The 15,598-nt window shown below is 39.1% G+C and overlaps 1 protein-coding gene across 1 annotated transcript in view; it reads left to right on the top strand.

The window, feature by feature from the left end:
- The window catches only part of HERC1 (HECT and RLD domain containing E3 ubiquitin protein ligase family member 1), a 177,455-nt gene that overhangs the window by 116,493 nt on the left and 45,364 nt on the right, over nucleotides 1-15,598 (top strand). The window contains exons 43-53 of the mRNA XM_045294958.1: nucleotides 294-418; nucleotides 1,375-1,574; nucleotides 4,349-4,617; nucleotides 5,762-5,814; nucleotides 6,505-6,705; nucleotides 7,969-8,143; nucleotides 10,544-10,814; nucleotides 10,953-11,166; nucleotides 12,388-12,593; nucleotides 13,500-13,627; nucleotides 14,157-14,284. Coding sequence (XP_045150893.1) covers nucleotides 294-418; nucleotides 1,375-1,574; nucleotides 4,349-4,617; nucleotides 5,762-5,814; nucleotides 6,505-6,705; nucleotides 7,969-8,143; nucleotides 10,544-10,814; nucleotides 10,953-11,166; nucleotides 12,388-12,593; nucleotides 13,500-13,627; nucleotides 14,157-14,284 — 1,970 coding nt within the window. The remainder of the gene's footprint in view (nucleotides 1-293; nucleotides 419-1,374; nucleotides 1,575-4,348; nucleotides 4,618-5,761; nucleotides 5,815-6,504; nucleotides 6,706-7,968; nucleotides 8,144-10,543; nucleotides 10,815-10,952; nucleotides 11,167-12,387; nucleotides 12,594-13,499; nucleotides 13,628-14,156; nucleotides 14,285-15,598) is intronic.

Below are 15,598 nucleotides of genomic sequence, written 5' to 3'. Positions count from 1 at the left end.
TAATCACTTAAGATATAGTTAAAGCCATATTTGACCTCATTTGAATTTGAACATGCATTGAGCATTATTTTCTTGCTGGCATAGTTCAAAAATGAGATAAAATTATTGCCCAAGGCACAGCCTATAATATAACAGGAATTTTATAAGGAACACAAGTTGGTTCATAATTTGTCCTCATATATCATATTCTCATTGACATTTGAAGGCAAAAGCAATACCATAAGTAAATTGCAACTAGATTTTGTTTACATGATCTCTTTAAAAGGATGTTTCTTTTAAACTTGTGTCCGTAGCCCCGACAATGTGGACCACACAGAGAATGCAGCTTCTGGAAGCGGACCGCCAGCTAGGGGCCGCTCAGCAGTAACAAGGAGGCATAAGTTTGATTTAGCTGCGCGCACATTATTGGCAAGAGCAGGTAATGATATGTTTCAAGTCATTTTTGGAGAGTGAAAGTATTGTATATTTTGTTTTTAAAGTCGATATAAAAACAGTATTCAAGAAAAAATGTAATAGTGATCCTGAGTACTCAGTCCTATCACGTTAACACAGTACCTGCTTGCATACCACTGTCTGCCCATTTACATAATTTTATTTAATTACACTGTACCTTCATAGATTCATTTCTAAGTTCCCTCTGGGTGCAGATGGCTTCACCAGTCACTAGTGGGTTTAGGGAAGTTTTATAACTGCTCTTACAACTTGTCATTTAGAAGTGATGGTGCATGTTTAAGTGGTGAGAAAAAAGTGGAAAAGGCACTGTGCTTAGAAGTACACCAGCTTTTGGTGTTCTCTGTGGACCTTAGGGCATCACTACTAGGTAATACTCAGCCAAAATGAAGGCCCTCATTACATTAGAAAATACTTCGAGGATTGTACTCTGGCTATAAAAAATGTTAAGTTATGGGGATTTTATTTTTTGAACCCAAAACCGGGACATCTGATTTGTCAGAATCATACATAATTAGTAATAATTTGTGAAAATGAATCATGATTTAATAAGTTATATTGAGAGAGAAATTGAGATTGTCTTGAAAAATACAGGACATGCCATATAATGAAAAGGGGCTGATTTTTAGAGCATAAACCCAAAAGAATAATAACTATTGAGTATTGTTTTATATACCAACCATTGTGAAGTATCTTATATCGATTTTCTTACTTGAACTCACCAACACTCAGGTATGATAGGAGCATTCTTAGTATTTTACAGATAAAGAAGCCCATGTCAGAGGCACAATGTGATGTGTGTGGTCTAGGACCCAATATGTCAGCTAAGAGAAACCACATGTGTGACTGTTAAAAAAAAATTGATAACATACTCAGACTTACTGTGTGTGTGCAAATAAAATGCATTTTGCCTTTTGTTCTGAGCGGGGTTATACCGCTCTGTGCAGGCCCACAGGAATCAAAGTCGGAGAGAAGGAATATCGTTGCAGCAAGACCCAGGAGCGTTGTATGACTTTAATTTAGACGAAGAATTGGAAATTGACCTTGATGATGAAGCGATGGAAGCCATGTTTGGACAGGACTTGAGCAGTGACAATGATATTCTGGGAATGTGGATCCCAGAGGTACTGGATTGGCCTACCTGGGTGTGTGTGACTGCAGCGGGGGCTGCTCTGACTTTTCCCTGCCTTCATACAGCTTACGGACCAGCCTTGCTTGAGTTCTAACGCTCTAAAAATCTTGCATCTCATCTTGAAGTTAGGAGATTTAATGTGTGCGGTTCCTTTGATACTTACAAACAGGAAAAGGTTTCTATTGGTGCACCTCTTTGTGATTTTATTATTTCTCGCCCCACACTTAATTGAATAGAGCTGTATTGTGGTACTATTTGATTCTGATGTCAGAGCTAGAGTACAAAATAGGCATCCCTATGGACTCTGCTGCTTATATAACGTGACTGCTTTGCCCACATTACCATCTGAAGGCATGCTCTTCTCCCTCTTAGGTTCCAGTGAGTCACTTTAATGCCTCATTTCCAGGAACTCATGCCCACATAGAGTTCATTTGACTAGTTGTGACCGTTGGTTTGACTCGGTGTGTGGTCCTGCGTCATCTTCACAGTCACTGCTGAGCTGAGTCCACCGCGGCATCCTCCGCCGTGTCAGGCCTTCTTTCCCGTTGACCCTGTGCTTTCCCCGGCACGATGCTCTTCTCTAGAGATTGATCTTACTCCTAATATGTCCCAAGTACATGAATGAGGGCTTGCCCGCCTTGCTTCCACAGAACACTCTAACTGTACTTCTTCCAACACAGGTTTGTTTGTTATGCTGACGGTCCTGTTGTATTCAGTGTGCTTCACCAATGCTGTCATCCAGATGTGTCATCTCTTTTGTGCTTCCTTATCCAGCTTCCGAGTGCATATGAGGTGATTGAAAATACCAGGGCATAGATCAGGTACATCTTAGTCCTCAAAGTGATTTCTTTGCTTCTTACCACTCTTTACCCAATGCAGTATGCCATTTTATTTCTTGACTGCTGCTGACATGGGCATTGGGTATGTAGTAAATTGGATTCTTTGACAACGTCAGTCTTTGCTCTATTTATGATGTTACTTATTGGTTCAATTGTCAGGATTTTTGTTTACTTTGTGTTGAAGTTTAATCCAGACTGAAGATTGTAGTCTGTGATCTTTATCAGTAAGTGATTCAAGTTCTCTTTGCTTCCATCAAGCCAGGTTATGTTATCTGCACATTGCAGGTCATTAATTCTTCTTCCAATCCTAATACCTTGTTCTTCTTCATATAGTCCAGTTCCTCAAATTATTTGCCCAGCATACAGGGAAAATTGAATTTCCAGATTAAATTAGTAGAAGAAAAGGTTACAAACCTGACACATCTTACCTGATCTTAACCATACGATAATCTCTTACATCCCCTGGTTGGTTCTACAACCAAGTTGCACACAAGCACAATTAAGTATTCTGAAATTCCCATTCTTTGCTATATTATTCACAATTTGTTATGATTCACTCAGTCAAATGCCTTTGTATAGTCAATAAAGCACGGTCTTTCTGGCGTTCTCTGCTTTCAGCTAAGGTTATTCTGACATCAATAATGATATTCTGCATTACGTAACCTCTTCTGAATCTGGCTTGAATTTCCAGTAGTTCTCTGATGATGTACAACTGTGATCTTTTAAAATTATTTTCAGCAAAATTTCACTTGCAAGTGATATTTAGTGACGTTGTTTGATAATTTTCACGTTCTATTGGGTTATTTTTCTCTGGAGTGGGCACAAATATGGATCTCTTCCTGTCAGTTAGCAAGTAGCTCTCTTCCAGATTTGTTGGCATGGATGAAAGACTTTTAGTTGGTATTCCATTAATTTCCAGAGCCTTGTTTTTCTTCATTGTCTTCAGTGCTGCTTGCACGTCTTCCTTCAGTATCAGCAGTTCTTGATATACTACCTTGATGTCCTTCTGAGATGGTTGAATGTAGACCAGTTCTTTTGACACAGTGATTCTTTATCCCTTGCATCTTCTCTGGATGCTTCATGTTTTGTTCCTTATTTTTCCCATAGAATCCTTCAGTATTGTAAACTCAAGCCTTGAATTTTTTTCTTCAATTCTTTCTTCTTGAAAAATGCCAAGTATACTCTACTCTTGGTTTTCTAACTCCAGGTCTTTATATATTTCATTACAATACTTCATCTTTTTTAGATGCCCTTTGAAATGTTCTTTTCATTTTTTTCTTCTCATTTGTGGCCGTCACTTTAGCTAATCTGTATGCTAAAGAGCGCATTTTATGGTCTCTTCTTAGTCTTTCCTTAGATGTCCCTTTCTTTTAAATGATTTTTTATTTCTTTATGTATGATGTCCTCCCACAATTCATCTGATGTTCAGTCATTAGTGGCTAAATGCATCAGATCTGATCTTGAGATGGTGTCTAAATCCAGGTGGAATGTCCTTCAGGTTGTACTCTGACTTTCATGGACTTGTTTTCATGTTCTTTGTTGTTGTTGGTTTCCTTTTCTTCAGTTTGCGCGCACATATGAGCAAGTGAGGATCTGTCCTGCAGTCAGCCTCTAGCCTTGTGCTTTTTGCTCTCTTTTCACTAGAGGATTTAAGAAAATCTTTATGAGGGAAGTCAGGTTGCCATTTGTATTAATACTTTTCTTAGTAAGGTAATTGGTTACAGTTATTGTCAATAGGGAGGACAAAGAACATAGTCAGATTGTGTGATTTGAATTCTGATTTGATAAAAATTTGCTATGTCCCATTCATGAACATTTTGAAAATATTCCATTATAATCAAACAAAATAATGTCATGTTCTGTTTACCTCTTCTTAATTTTATATTAACTTGACTGTAATAATTTGATATGAAATCATTTTGTGCAGCATGTTTGTGAGTCTGAAGACAGGGAAGAAGTGGTGGTGTGTGAGCTGTGTGAATGCAGTGTTGTCAGCTTCAATCAGCACATGAAGAGAAATCACCCAGGTTGCGGACGAAGTGCAAACCGGCAAGGTTATCGCAGCAATGGCTCCTATGTGGATGGCTGGTTCGGTGGTGAATGTGGGAGTGGGAATCCATACTACCTGCTCTGTGGCAGCTGCAGGGAGAAGTACTTAGCCCTGAAGACCAAATCCAAGGCAACAAGTTCTGAAAGGTAACTGGAAAGCATATAGATTTCCAGACACTATTAATGAAGTGTATAGAGTATCTTATCTTTTAAGGCATGAGACCCTAGCTTTCCTTTTGTGACAAATTACTTTTGATTTTCCCAAAAGTCCCATCAGAATTGGGAACAGGAAGTATGAAAAGGATTGAGGAATTCCTGTAGCCTATCAGAATCTCTCGAGAGTCCAGGGAGAGTGAGGGCTGTGAACATGGATCATCTACTAGGGTTGGATTGGGTTGAACTTTGTCTTGGTGGCAAGTTTTGATCAGAGCCTTCAGAAGCTGTGATCAATTCATGGCTCTTCTTAACCAGATTGCTGCTATCTTAAGACCTTTTTTCTTCATGGAAAACAGATTTTTTTTTTTTGTTTAATAAGCTTTTATGAAACATATCACTTCACATCATTGAATAGTAGTTTCTAGCGAACAGGTTGTTTTGCCCTAATAACTATTACAAGCTTTAAGGCTTTCTGATGAGATTGAGCACCTTCAGGGTAATATGGCTATAAACTTTTTTTTTTAATCATTTTATTGGGGGCTCTACAACTCATCACAATTCATACATAACATCAATTGTATAAAGCACATTTGTACATTCATTACCCTCATCATTCTTCAAACATTTGCTCTCCATGTAAGCCCCTGGCATCAGCTCCTCATTTTTCCCCCTCCCTCCCTGCTCCCGCCCTCCCTCATGAACCCTTGATACATGAACCCTTGATAATGTGTAAATTATTATTTTGTCATATCTTACACTGTCCGACGTCTCCCTTTACCCACTTTTCTGTTGTACATCCGCCAGGGAGGAGGTTATATGTAGATCCTTGTAATTGGTCCCCCCCCCCCCCTCTACTGGCTATAAATTCTTTAAGGATTCCTAAGTTTGATTTTTATTAAAAGAGTTGCAGGTAACCCATAAAAATCCCCAATATTTTGGCAAAGTAGTCAATTGATTTTGTAACTATGTTTGTGTCTGTATACCAGCAATTTGTATTAAACGAGTCTATAGCATTAAACAAACTTTCAGATTTTGTGTTGCTTTATTAATGACCTTTTGAAATACTTGAATGACTTAATTTGCATTTTTGGTACTATTTTATATAAAAATACAATGTTCTTCATGTTTTGTGTAGGTACAAGGGACAAGCTCCAGATCTGATTGGCAAGCAGGACAGTGTGTATGAAGGTAGTTGTTGTTTTGAGAGCTTCTTTATTTTACATGTATTTTTTAATATGTACCTCTGCTTAACATGTCCTAAAATTTACCTTCGTGTGTGTGTGTGTGTGTGTGTGTGTGTGTGTGTGTGTGCGCGCGCATTAATTAAACTCCCTCTATCATTACCACATTCAAGCTTAAGGTAGTTTAAGATATAGCAGCACCCCTGGTTTGAAGTCAAAGGAAAAGTTCATAGGTTTAAACACTAGCATTACTACAGAGTGTAAGTTTCTGTTTGGCAGATTTTTTTTTTCTTCAAAGTAGGGAAAGTACATTTTGAATTTTTATTAAGTGAAGAAAGTAAAAAAATAAAATAAAACATTAATATAAAAATCAGTTTATCTGGAGCATTCATTTACACGAGGAAGCTCATTTCCTAGTGATATTGACACATCTAGTATTGTTAGTTGAAGCCGCCATTACCAGCTGTGAAGTTTGCCATTACTTTGAATAGATTTGCCTGCGCCAGCTGACTTTTACCTTAATCTTGCTATGCCTCAGGTCTGCAGTTTCCTTAGACCACCAGGAGATGGTGTTGTAGCTCATTTTTGTAGATACTGTAGTCTGTGTATCTTAGGTCTCACAATAACCAACCATTACCAGTAAAGGTATGTTGTATTTATATTCATATGCCATGTTTGTTTGTTTTTTTAATTCTAGAAGATTGGGACATGTTGGATGTTGATGAAGATGAAAAGCTAACAGGTGAAGAAGAATTTGAACTGCTTGCTGGGCCGCTTGGTTTAAACGACCGGCGCATTGTACCAGAACCAGTTCAGTTCCCTGATAGTGATCCTCTGGGCGCATCAGTAGCCATGGTCACAGCCACAAACAGTATGGAAGAGACTCTGATGCAAATAGGTAAACTCAAATGCTGATGATGTGGATTTGCATCTATTTTGATAGTTTCTCTCAAGTTTGCTTAAGTTTGGATTTTTAAAAAATAAAAATATTGTAACAATTTTTTTTAAACATTCTATTAGGGGCTCATACAACTGTTATCGCAATCCATACACACATCAATTGTGTAAAGCGCATTTGTACATCATTCTTAAAACATTTTCTCTCCACTTAAACCCCCGACATTAGGTCCTCATATATTGTAACAATTTAAAATGTATCAGTGTGAGTAAAATTTTTGCTTTATTTAGCTTTGTGTCAAGAAAATTCTAGAATTACTAAGAACTGTTCTGTACTCTTTTTTATTTGGATGAGAGCGTATGGTACCTTTCTGTCACTGGGATGCAAGATAAAGAATTGAGGCAGAATATATATCAAAAGCATGATGTATATCTGCTTTCGTATTCAGAAGCATACTTTAAATGTTATTTTAATTTCTGTATTTCATAACTCACTGCCATCGAGATGATGCTGACTCATAGTGACCCTGTGGGACAGAGCAGAACTGCTCCTCTGGGTTTCTGAAACAGAAATTCTTTGCAGGAATAGAAAGCCTCATCTTGGTGGGTTCAAACTACTGACCTTGTGGTTAGCAGCCCAACTTGTAACTCACTATGCTGCCAGGGCTCCATTTTGTATTTCTTAATATTCATTAATTAGAAATAATTAATGAGCAAGATTAATTATTTAAAAGAAAATTTATAGGTAGTCCCCAACTTAGGATGTATTCTAGTTATGCCATACCACACTTATGACCATCAGTTTATTTTAAAAATCTTTTCATAAGTAATATGTACTACCATACAATGTTAGAATAAACCTGTAAGTTGTGGATGATGTTTTAAACCCTTTAAGACAAAGTTTGGGTTTATAAAGCTCCTGATAATGCATAGCAGTCATAATGAAAACTTTTTAAAATGAGGTATCTTAACTTGTGCTAGTGATTACTCACAACAGCGTCCTTGCCACAGAACTCATCATAAATTGGAGACTACCTGATATAGATGACTGACTTAGAAATAACCATTTCAAGAAGTTTTCTGTGTATCAAACTCTCAGATGAGCAGAACACATTGGACAGACCCTCTGATTTGCAGTGGGTTTGCATCCTGCATTGTATTATTGTGAGCAATATGTCTTTACAGCACTGAGCCTTGGTAAAATGGAGAAGTTCTCCAGTAGTGTGGTTTACTGAATACTAAACAAAGTCTTTCTACTTTGCAGGTTGCCAGGGCTCTGTAGAGAAGAACTCCTCTGGGAGGATAACTCTGGGTGAACAGGCAGCTGCGCTCGCAAGCCCTCATGACCGAGTAGTTGCTTTAAGGAGGGTGACTGCGGCTGCTCAAGTGCTACTGGCCAGAACCATGGTCATGAGAGCACTGTCTCTCCTCTCAGTCAGGTAAGATTGCCAAATGACGCTGAGTCAGCTTCTGGTGTGTAGTATCTATAAGTCTGGTAGTGTGTAGCCTTTAGAAGGACAAGATAGGATTTTCAGAAATGTTGAAAATATACTATCTATATGATGTTCGACATTGTCATCCCTGTCATTCATTCAGTTAATAGGAGAAGGGCTGCATAAAGTCTGTGAGGAAATAGTCCCTGGGAAAAATAATGGAATTTTCCCATAACTTTTAAAGCCCTCTCATGCTTGTTTCTTTCTAGGTAGAGAATAATGTCATTAAAATAACTGAGTAAACTGCTTATGTTTAATTTTGTGATATGAAATAGGAAACTAAGGCTATTGATCCATTTAGACAAAAAAGCTTAAGTTTTCCTGTAGCCTTACTTAACCAGCTATCTAGCTGAATCAGCCTACAAATTCTGTTACAGGGTCTTTGTCATGTCTGTAACGTGTGATGTAAAAATCATAAGGGAACCAAGATTACTTAAAGCACACCGTATTTCAGAAATGACTAAGCTGTGGTATTTAATGCCAAATCAGTCATGGCAGGAAGAGTCTACAGGAAAAGAATCAGAATAAACTTTAGATAGACAGATAGAACAAATAGTCCAGAAACTGGCCCACGCGTATGCAGACACTTGCCTTTTGATAGCAGTTAACAGAGCAGTGGGGTTGGGCAGCCTTCAGGAACTGGCACTGGGTCAGATGACTGTCTATATGGGAGTGGCGAAAAAGAGAATTTTGCTCCCAACTTCATATTATATGAAGGGCTTTCAAAAAGTTCATAGGATAATGGAATTTTCTGTGAACCTTTTTAACTCACCGCCGCCCCTCCCCCCACCATAAACCATATAAAACAAATAATTTCAGGTGCACTCTAGACTCACATGTGAAAATGTCAATCAAGTAGAAGAATATACTCATGACTTTGGGATGGACAGAGATTTTTTAAGTTATAAAAAATTTATAGACTAGATTAAACAATTTTTGTTCACCCAGAGTCACCATGAAGAAAAGTGGAGGAAGGAAGAAAAGGGAAAGCTAGGGTGGACTATGTTAACAGTGTGGATAACCAACAGGGTATGCATAGCACCCACATCAGTCAGTCAGAAAAAGATGACCCAAGGGAAACAGAAAATGGGCAAAGTGATCAACCACATTAGTCTTCGGAAAAATGAAATTCAAAACCATAGCAAAAAACGACTAAACATCTACCAGATGGTTAAAATTTAAAAGACAGAAAGAAATAAAAAGAAAGACCATCAAACATAGAACAACTGAGATGCTGCTAGTAAGAAAATTAATTGGGACAATTACTTTGGAAAACGGTTTGATTGCAACAACTGAAGCTGAACGACAAATACACTGTGATCCAGAAATTCACTCTGGGCTTACATTCAACAGAAAATGCTTACATATATGTGCCGAAAAGCATACATCAGAGTATGAATGGCAGAATTCTTCATTATAATCTCAAACTGGAAATCACCCAATTTTTAGCTGTTGAATGTTTGACCAAACTGTAGTAAATTTCATTTTTGCATCAATGAAAATGAATAGCTTTTGAAATGAATAGTTACAATGTAACTGTGGCATTGATGTTTCAGTGGTCGAATCTCACCTTCCATCTGGGAGTCCTAGGTCCAATTCCCAGCCCATGCACCTTATAAGCAGTTACAAATTTGCTGTCAGTGGTGCAGTGTATATTGCCAACATTCTGAACAGGTTTCAGCAAAGCCTCCAAGCCAAGCAAAGGCACTTGGAAGAAAGGCCTGCCAGTCTGAAAATCAGCCAGTGAACACGTGGCTGACAGTCGTTCAATCTACAACTGGCCATGGGTTCAAGCAGTGTCTCATTCTGTCGTGTATAAGATTTCCATGAGTCAGGAGCCAACTGGACAACAACCATAACATGATGCAGAAACATGAATGACTTACAAACATAATGAGGAGGGAAAGAAACCAGTAACAAAAAATACAAAGTTCAAAGGCAGGCAAAACGAATTCGTGGCTGGAGATGAAGAGAGTGTTTACTTTGGGAGGCATAGTGACTGAGAAGGGGGGTCCCTTGGTGGACTTCCGGGGAGCTGGTCATGTTCTGGTTCTTGATCTGAGGGTGATTACACAGATTTCTAGTTTGTGAAAAATTCATGGTAGATGAACCTTTCTGTATATTGTACGTTGGTAACTCAGCTATGCTTCAAGTACAGCTATTTCTAATAGTGAAAAAGGTTTTGGAAGCAGCTTCCAGTTTGCGTAATCTTTTTGGCATTTTTTTATAGGGCATGTTGTGATTTTTATCCTGGTGGGTTTCACTTTGGGTGGTATGTCAGGATCCAAGTGTTCTCCTTAGAAGTCCATTTCCTTCCTCCTCTAAAGTGCTTTCCTTTCCCAACAGTGGCTCCAGTTGCAGCCTGGCTGCTGGTCTTGAGTCTCTGGGGCTAACAGACATCCGAACACTGGTGCGATTAATGTGCCTGGCTGCAGCGGGGAGAGCTGGCCTCTCCACCAGCCCCTCTGCCATGGTGAGCACCTCAGAACGCTCCCGAGGCGGGCACAGCAAGACCAACAAGCCCATCTCTTGCTTGGCCTATCTGAGCACGGCAGTGGGCTGCCTGGCATCTAACACCCCGAGTGCCGCAAAACTGCTTGTGCAGTTGTGTACACAGGTAAGCCCACTGGGTGCCTTTTCTGAGGCCTTGCTTATTTTCGGCTGATTCTCAAAGAGCGTCTTGAACTGAAATCATCTTTTTGTTGCAAAATTATGCGTAAAAAAAGTAAACCTTTTTGTTCAATTGCCTCTTCAGAACTTGATTTCTGCTGCAACAGGTGTAAATCTAACCACGGTTGATGATCCAATTCAACGAAAGTTTCTACCCAGCTTTCTTCGAGGAATTGCTGAAGAAAATAAGCTTGTGACCTCCCCCAACTTTGTCGTAACTCAGGCCCTTGTGGCATTACTAGCTGACAAAGGGGCCAAACTGAGACCTAACTACGATAAGGCAGAAGTTGAAAAGAAAGGTCAGTTTCATATGATTTTAATTAACTTGATGCATATTTTTTTAAATGGATGTTTTTTCATTGCTGTATCTGATGAACTGCATAGCATGTTTAGATCATATATGTTTAAATCATAAAAGAAGTACATGTCTACATTTTCTGTGTGCGTGGAAACAAATACTAGAAAATGTGCTAAGTTAGTCTCATTACAGATTATGGCTTGAAACATCAGATATTCATCCTGAATATTTCATAATTTTTCTTAATAAAACTTAGGTAGAGTGTTATTTTTTTCATTGTCTTAAAATGAAAGCACTTTGAAGGGGCTGCTTAATCACTGCTGCCGACCCTTCTCCATCAGGGTCATTTCACCTACAGTGATCTTAGGAGCCAGACAAGGACCTGGATTGATGGATCTAAAAGCCCCAACTCACTTCCCGCCCCCGCCCCCGCCCCCACAATTAAAAAATAATAATTTTATTGGCTCATACAACTCTCATCACAATCCATACATACATCAATTGTGTCAAGCACATTTGTACATTCATTGCCCTCATCCTCAAAATATTTGCTCTTCACTTAAATGCTTGGTATCAGGTCCTCATTTTTTTCCCTTTATTCCCCCCCTCCCTCATGAACCCTGGATAACTTAAAAATTATTATTATTTTGTCATGTCTCAAAATCACTTTTCAGCAGCAAAAGCCAAACTTGTGTTCTTAAGGGTCTTGCAGCCTGTCTTGCCTTAAAATGGTGGCTGCTGCCTTTATGGTGAACGGTGTACTTAGAGCAGTGGTTCTCAACCTGTGGGTTACAACCCCTTTGGGGACGAATGACCCTTTCACAGGGGTCGCCCAATTCATAACAGTAGCAAAATTACAGTTATAAAGTAGCAACGAAAATAACTTTTTGGTTGGGGGGGTAACCACATGAGGAACTGTATTAAAGGGCAGCGGCATTAGGAAGGTTGAGAACCACTGACTGAGAGCAAAGACTATTGTTGATGTGTATAAAAAGTGCATTGTCAAAGAATCAGATTTATTTTAGAATTTGATGTGAAATGAATGTTTTATGCCTTGGATACATACTTTAGTGAATGATTGTGATTGTAGAAAATATGGGTTAACCCATTTGGTTTGTTTACCACCACCAGCTTCTCACCTGGGCATCGTTTCATTGTTTTGTTTAAGCAGGTTTAATTGCCCAATTGTATGCCCATCCCTCCTATGATCCTTCTGCTGTAGGCCCTCTGGAGCTGGCTAATGCCCTGGCAGCCTGCTGCCTCTCCTCGAGGCTGTCCTCACAGCATAGGCAATGGGCTGCTCAACAGCTTGTGCGCACGCTAGCCGCTCATGACCGAGACAACCAAACTGCTCCACAAACACTCGCTGACATGGGCGGAGATCTCCGAAAATGTTCCTTTATCAAGTTGGAGGCTCATCAGAACAGAGTATGTATTCTGACCCAGATGTGTCCCTCATCTTATGGTTTGCTGAAGTGGTGCTGTCTCTCTCTCTGACTAAACTACCAATTTTAGTGGTTTGCTGGTAATTCCCACTTCTCTCTCTGTATGCTGGGTTAACCTAATAGTAAGCAAATGAGAAAGTGAGATGGAAGATAAAAAAAACAAAAGAATAGCCTCGTTGTTTTCATTTGGGCCCCTGATCAGTGCTGAGGGCAGTGTAGGAAATGAAGACTAACTTCCGTTACTTAAATGGTATTAAAATCACTTCTTAGCCTCTTTTATTTACTTTTTAGAACAAAAAAAAATACTACAGTATTCTAGCATATTGCTTTAACATGTCAATATTTTAACAGTGTTCAGCTAAGAGTTTGAGCGTGGTACTTTAAAACTACACTTCAAATAAATATATAAAGAGAATTCCAAAAGTGTGAGGAAAACACCATTATCTTTTTTTCACCAACTTTGTGAAGTGTGTCCCCCACCCATCCCCCCACTCCCTCTGCCCTTTAGACTTAATCCTAGAAACTTGGCAGGACAGGGTGCAACTACCCCTGCAGATTTCCTACGCTAAGTCTTCATGGGACTAGAAAGCCTCATCTTTTTTTCATGAGGGTGGCTGGTAGTTTTGAACTGCTGATGTTGAAGTGAGCAGCATGAACATAATCCACTACATCAGAGTCCCAATCAATTCAATGGCAATGAGTTTGTTTGTTTGTTTGTTTGTTTGTTTGTTTATTTGTTTTGAGGGAGTTGTTTGAATGAGTCCAAGTATGTTGCATCATAATACAGATACTTTTATCCCCCAACTTGATAGAATATGGGAGTCTGATTTCATCACTAGAATAAAAACATATTTAAATCTTGCTGGGTGCGTCCTTTCCACTTTTCTAGGTAATGACATGTGTTTGGTGTAATAAAAAAGGTCTCCTTGCCACCAGTGGCAACGACGGTACCATCCGAGTGTGGAATGTCTCCAAGAAGCAGTACTCATTGCAACAGACCTGTGTGTTCAACAGATTGTGAGTCCTACGCTGGCCCTGGGATATGCCTCATCTTGCTTGTGTCACATATTTCTCTTAGAATATTCTTACTATATCTGTAATGCGCAGTTTAGGACATTACTTCTAATTATATTATTATTCAGTGTGTATTAGAGTCAAGTCAAGGTTTGCTAGCAAATGTCCAGTTAGATAGCTAGTTATAGCTGGCTAATTTTCCTTTGGTTTTAAGAACTGTATAGGAATCAAAGCAATTATATTACTTTTGGTCATCATTCCTTATAGATTTATGGTCAGCTGTAAGAAATATTTTCCTGAGGTCTTCCTGCAAATTAAGCAGACAGGAGTCAATATACTTGAATGATGAATGATACATTATGATAAACATTGACAAATGTATGCTTGTCACATACTTACCACGATCCAAGCTTTTCAAGTTAGGTTTGCTATTAGGTTCTCTAGTTTAAATGAACCCTTATTTTAAGGGTTGCAGTTAGCTTACTTTTGGGTGGTAGGGATTAGAATTGCATGTGTATCTTTTATATTCTAGGGAAGGAGATGCTGAGGAAAGCCTGGGGTCTCCCAGTGATCCAAGTTTCTCACCTGTCTCTTGGAGTATCAGTGGCAAATATCTAGCTGGGGCTTTGGAAAAGATGGTGAATATCTGGCAAGTTAATGGTAAGAGCAAAGTAAATTCTTGAAAACTGGGGTGTACTTCAAAAATTGCTGTTTGCCCTGCCTTTCTCTTAGTTATCGGAGTGCAAACAGCCACTTCTCCTTACCTTAACACTCACTAGCTGGTCACAACCATGGAAATGCATGGGCAGTATGGTTTAGGTTAGAGATGCTCATTTCTTGACTTCCAGGGGTTTAGACTCACCCAGTAGTTGTAAGCCAAAACCTATTTTCATGTCCTACTAGGTTCAGATTAAAGTTTGAGGAGAAGTAGTGGTCAGTGAATTTGAAGCCATGTGTTTTGAATTGCTCTAAATTAGTTTGTTTCTTTTCTTTAAAAAAATTTTTTTTAATTCGTTTATTTCACAGATATAAACTTGTTGCAATTTTTTATTATACCTCTCTGGAAAATGAAAAGAACATTTCTGTTACCTTGTGCTTTTATTTATTTTTACTTATTTGAGCAGTAGCTAGCTTTAATTACAGATAAATTTCCCATTTTACTTTGGTTTCCAGAAGTTATAAAGAGAGGATTTACGTGTTTGGCATTTATGCATGAGTGCTTCCTTTATTCTCTTCCCTGTAAAGCTACCACTTCTGTCCTGTTAATAGTTACAGGAGGGGACTGGCTCCATGGTCAAATGTTCGCGAGGAGCGGTGGTACAATGACAGGAAAAGAGGGACAGAAAGAGTTGGCCACAGGGGCTCACCTTTCCTGATGTCAGCATCCAGACAGCGAATGCATTTTCCAGTGTAGTTGGGGCTTGCAAACATCCAGCAGGCACGGACGTAATAGGGTGGGCGGGTACTAGAATGAGTCAGTGGCTCAACCTTGGATATCCCTGAGCTCCCTCCAGGGGAGCAATCAGCATCAGAAGGGAGTTAGCTGCATTTTGGGTGGGATGGGCAATGGAATCTCATCATTCTTTGAGACAGATAGCCTCTGGGTGCATAGTGAGCAGAAGAAGACATCTTTTATGGGGGACATAGTGGAGGCGATTGTCATCTCTATCTCATAACTGTGGGAGCCTTCCCCCACTTGAGTTGGCTTTCCAAACCCTGTGATAATGAGCATCGAGAATTTGGCTGCTTACATTTCCGCCCAGTCCCTCAGTATTCCACAGTTACAGAAGTCCTACTAATTGATAGTTATGTGTACATGTAAATGAAGGGTCCTGAGTTCTTGGTCTTTTTTTTATTTTAATCGTTTTATTAGGGTCACATACAACTCTTAACACAATCCATACATATATCAATTGTGTAAAGCGCATTTGTACATTCATTGCCCTCATCATTCTCAAAACATTTGCTCGGCAC

This window comes from Echinops telfairi, unplaced genomic scaffold (genome assembly GCF_000313985.2).
Source record: "Echinops telfairi isolate 266 unplaced genomic scaffold, ASM31398v2 ScPeMD7_4048;HRSCAF=4782, whole genome shotgun sequence".
Lineage (NCBI taxonomy): Eukaryota > Metazoa > Chordata > Mammalia > Afrosoricida > Tenrecidae > Echinops > Echinops telfairi.
This window is presented reverse-complemented; position numbering and strand designations above follow the sequence as displayed.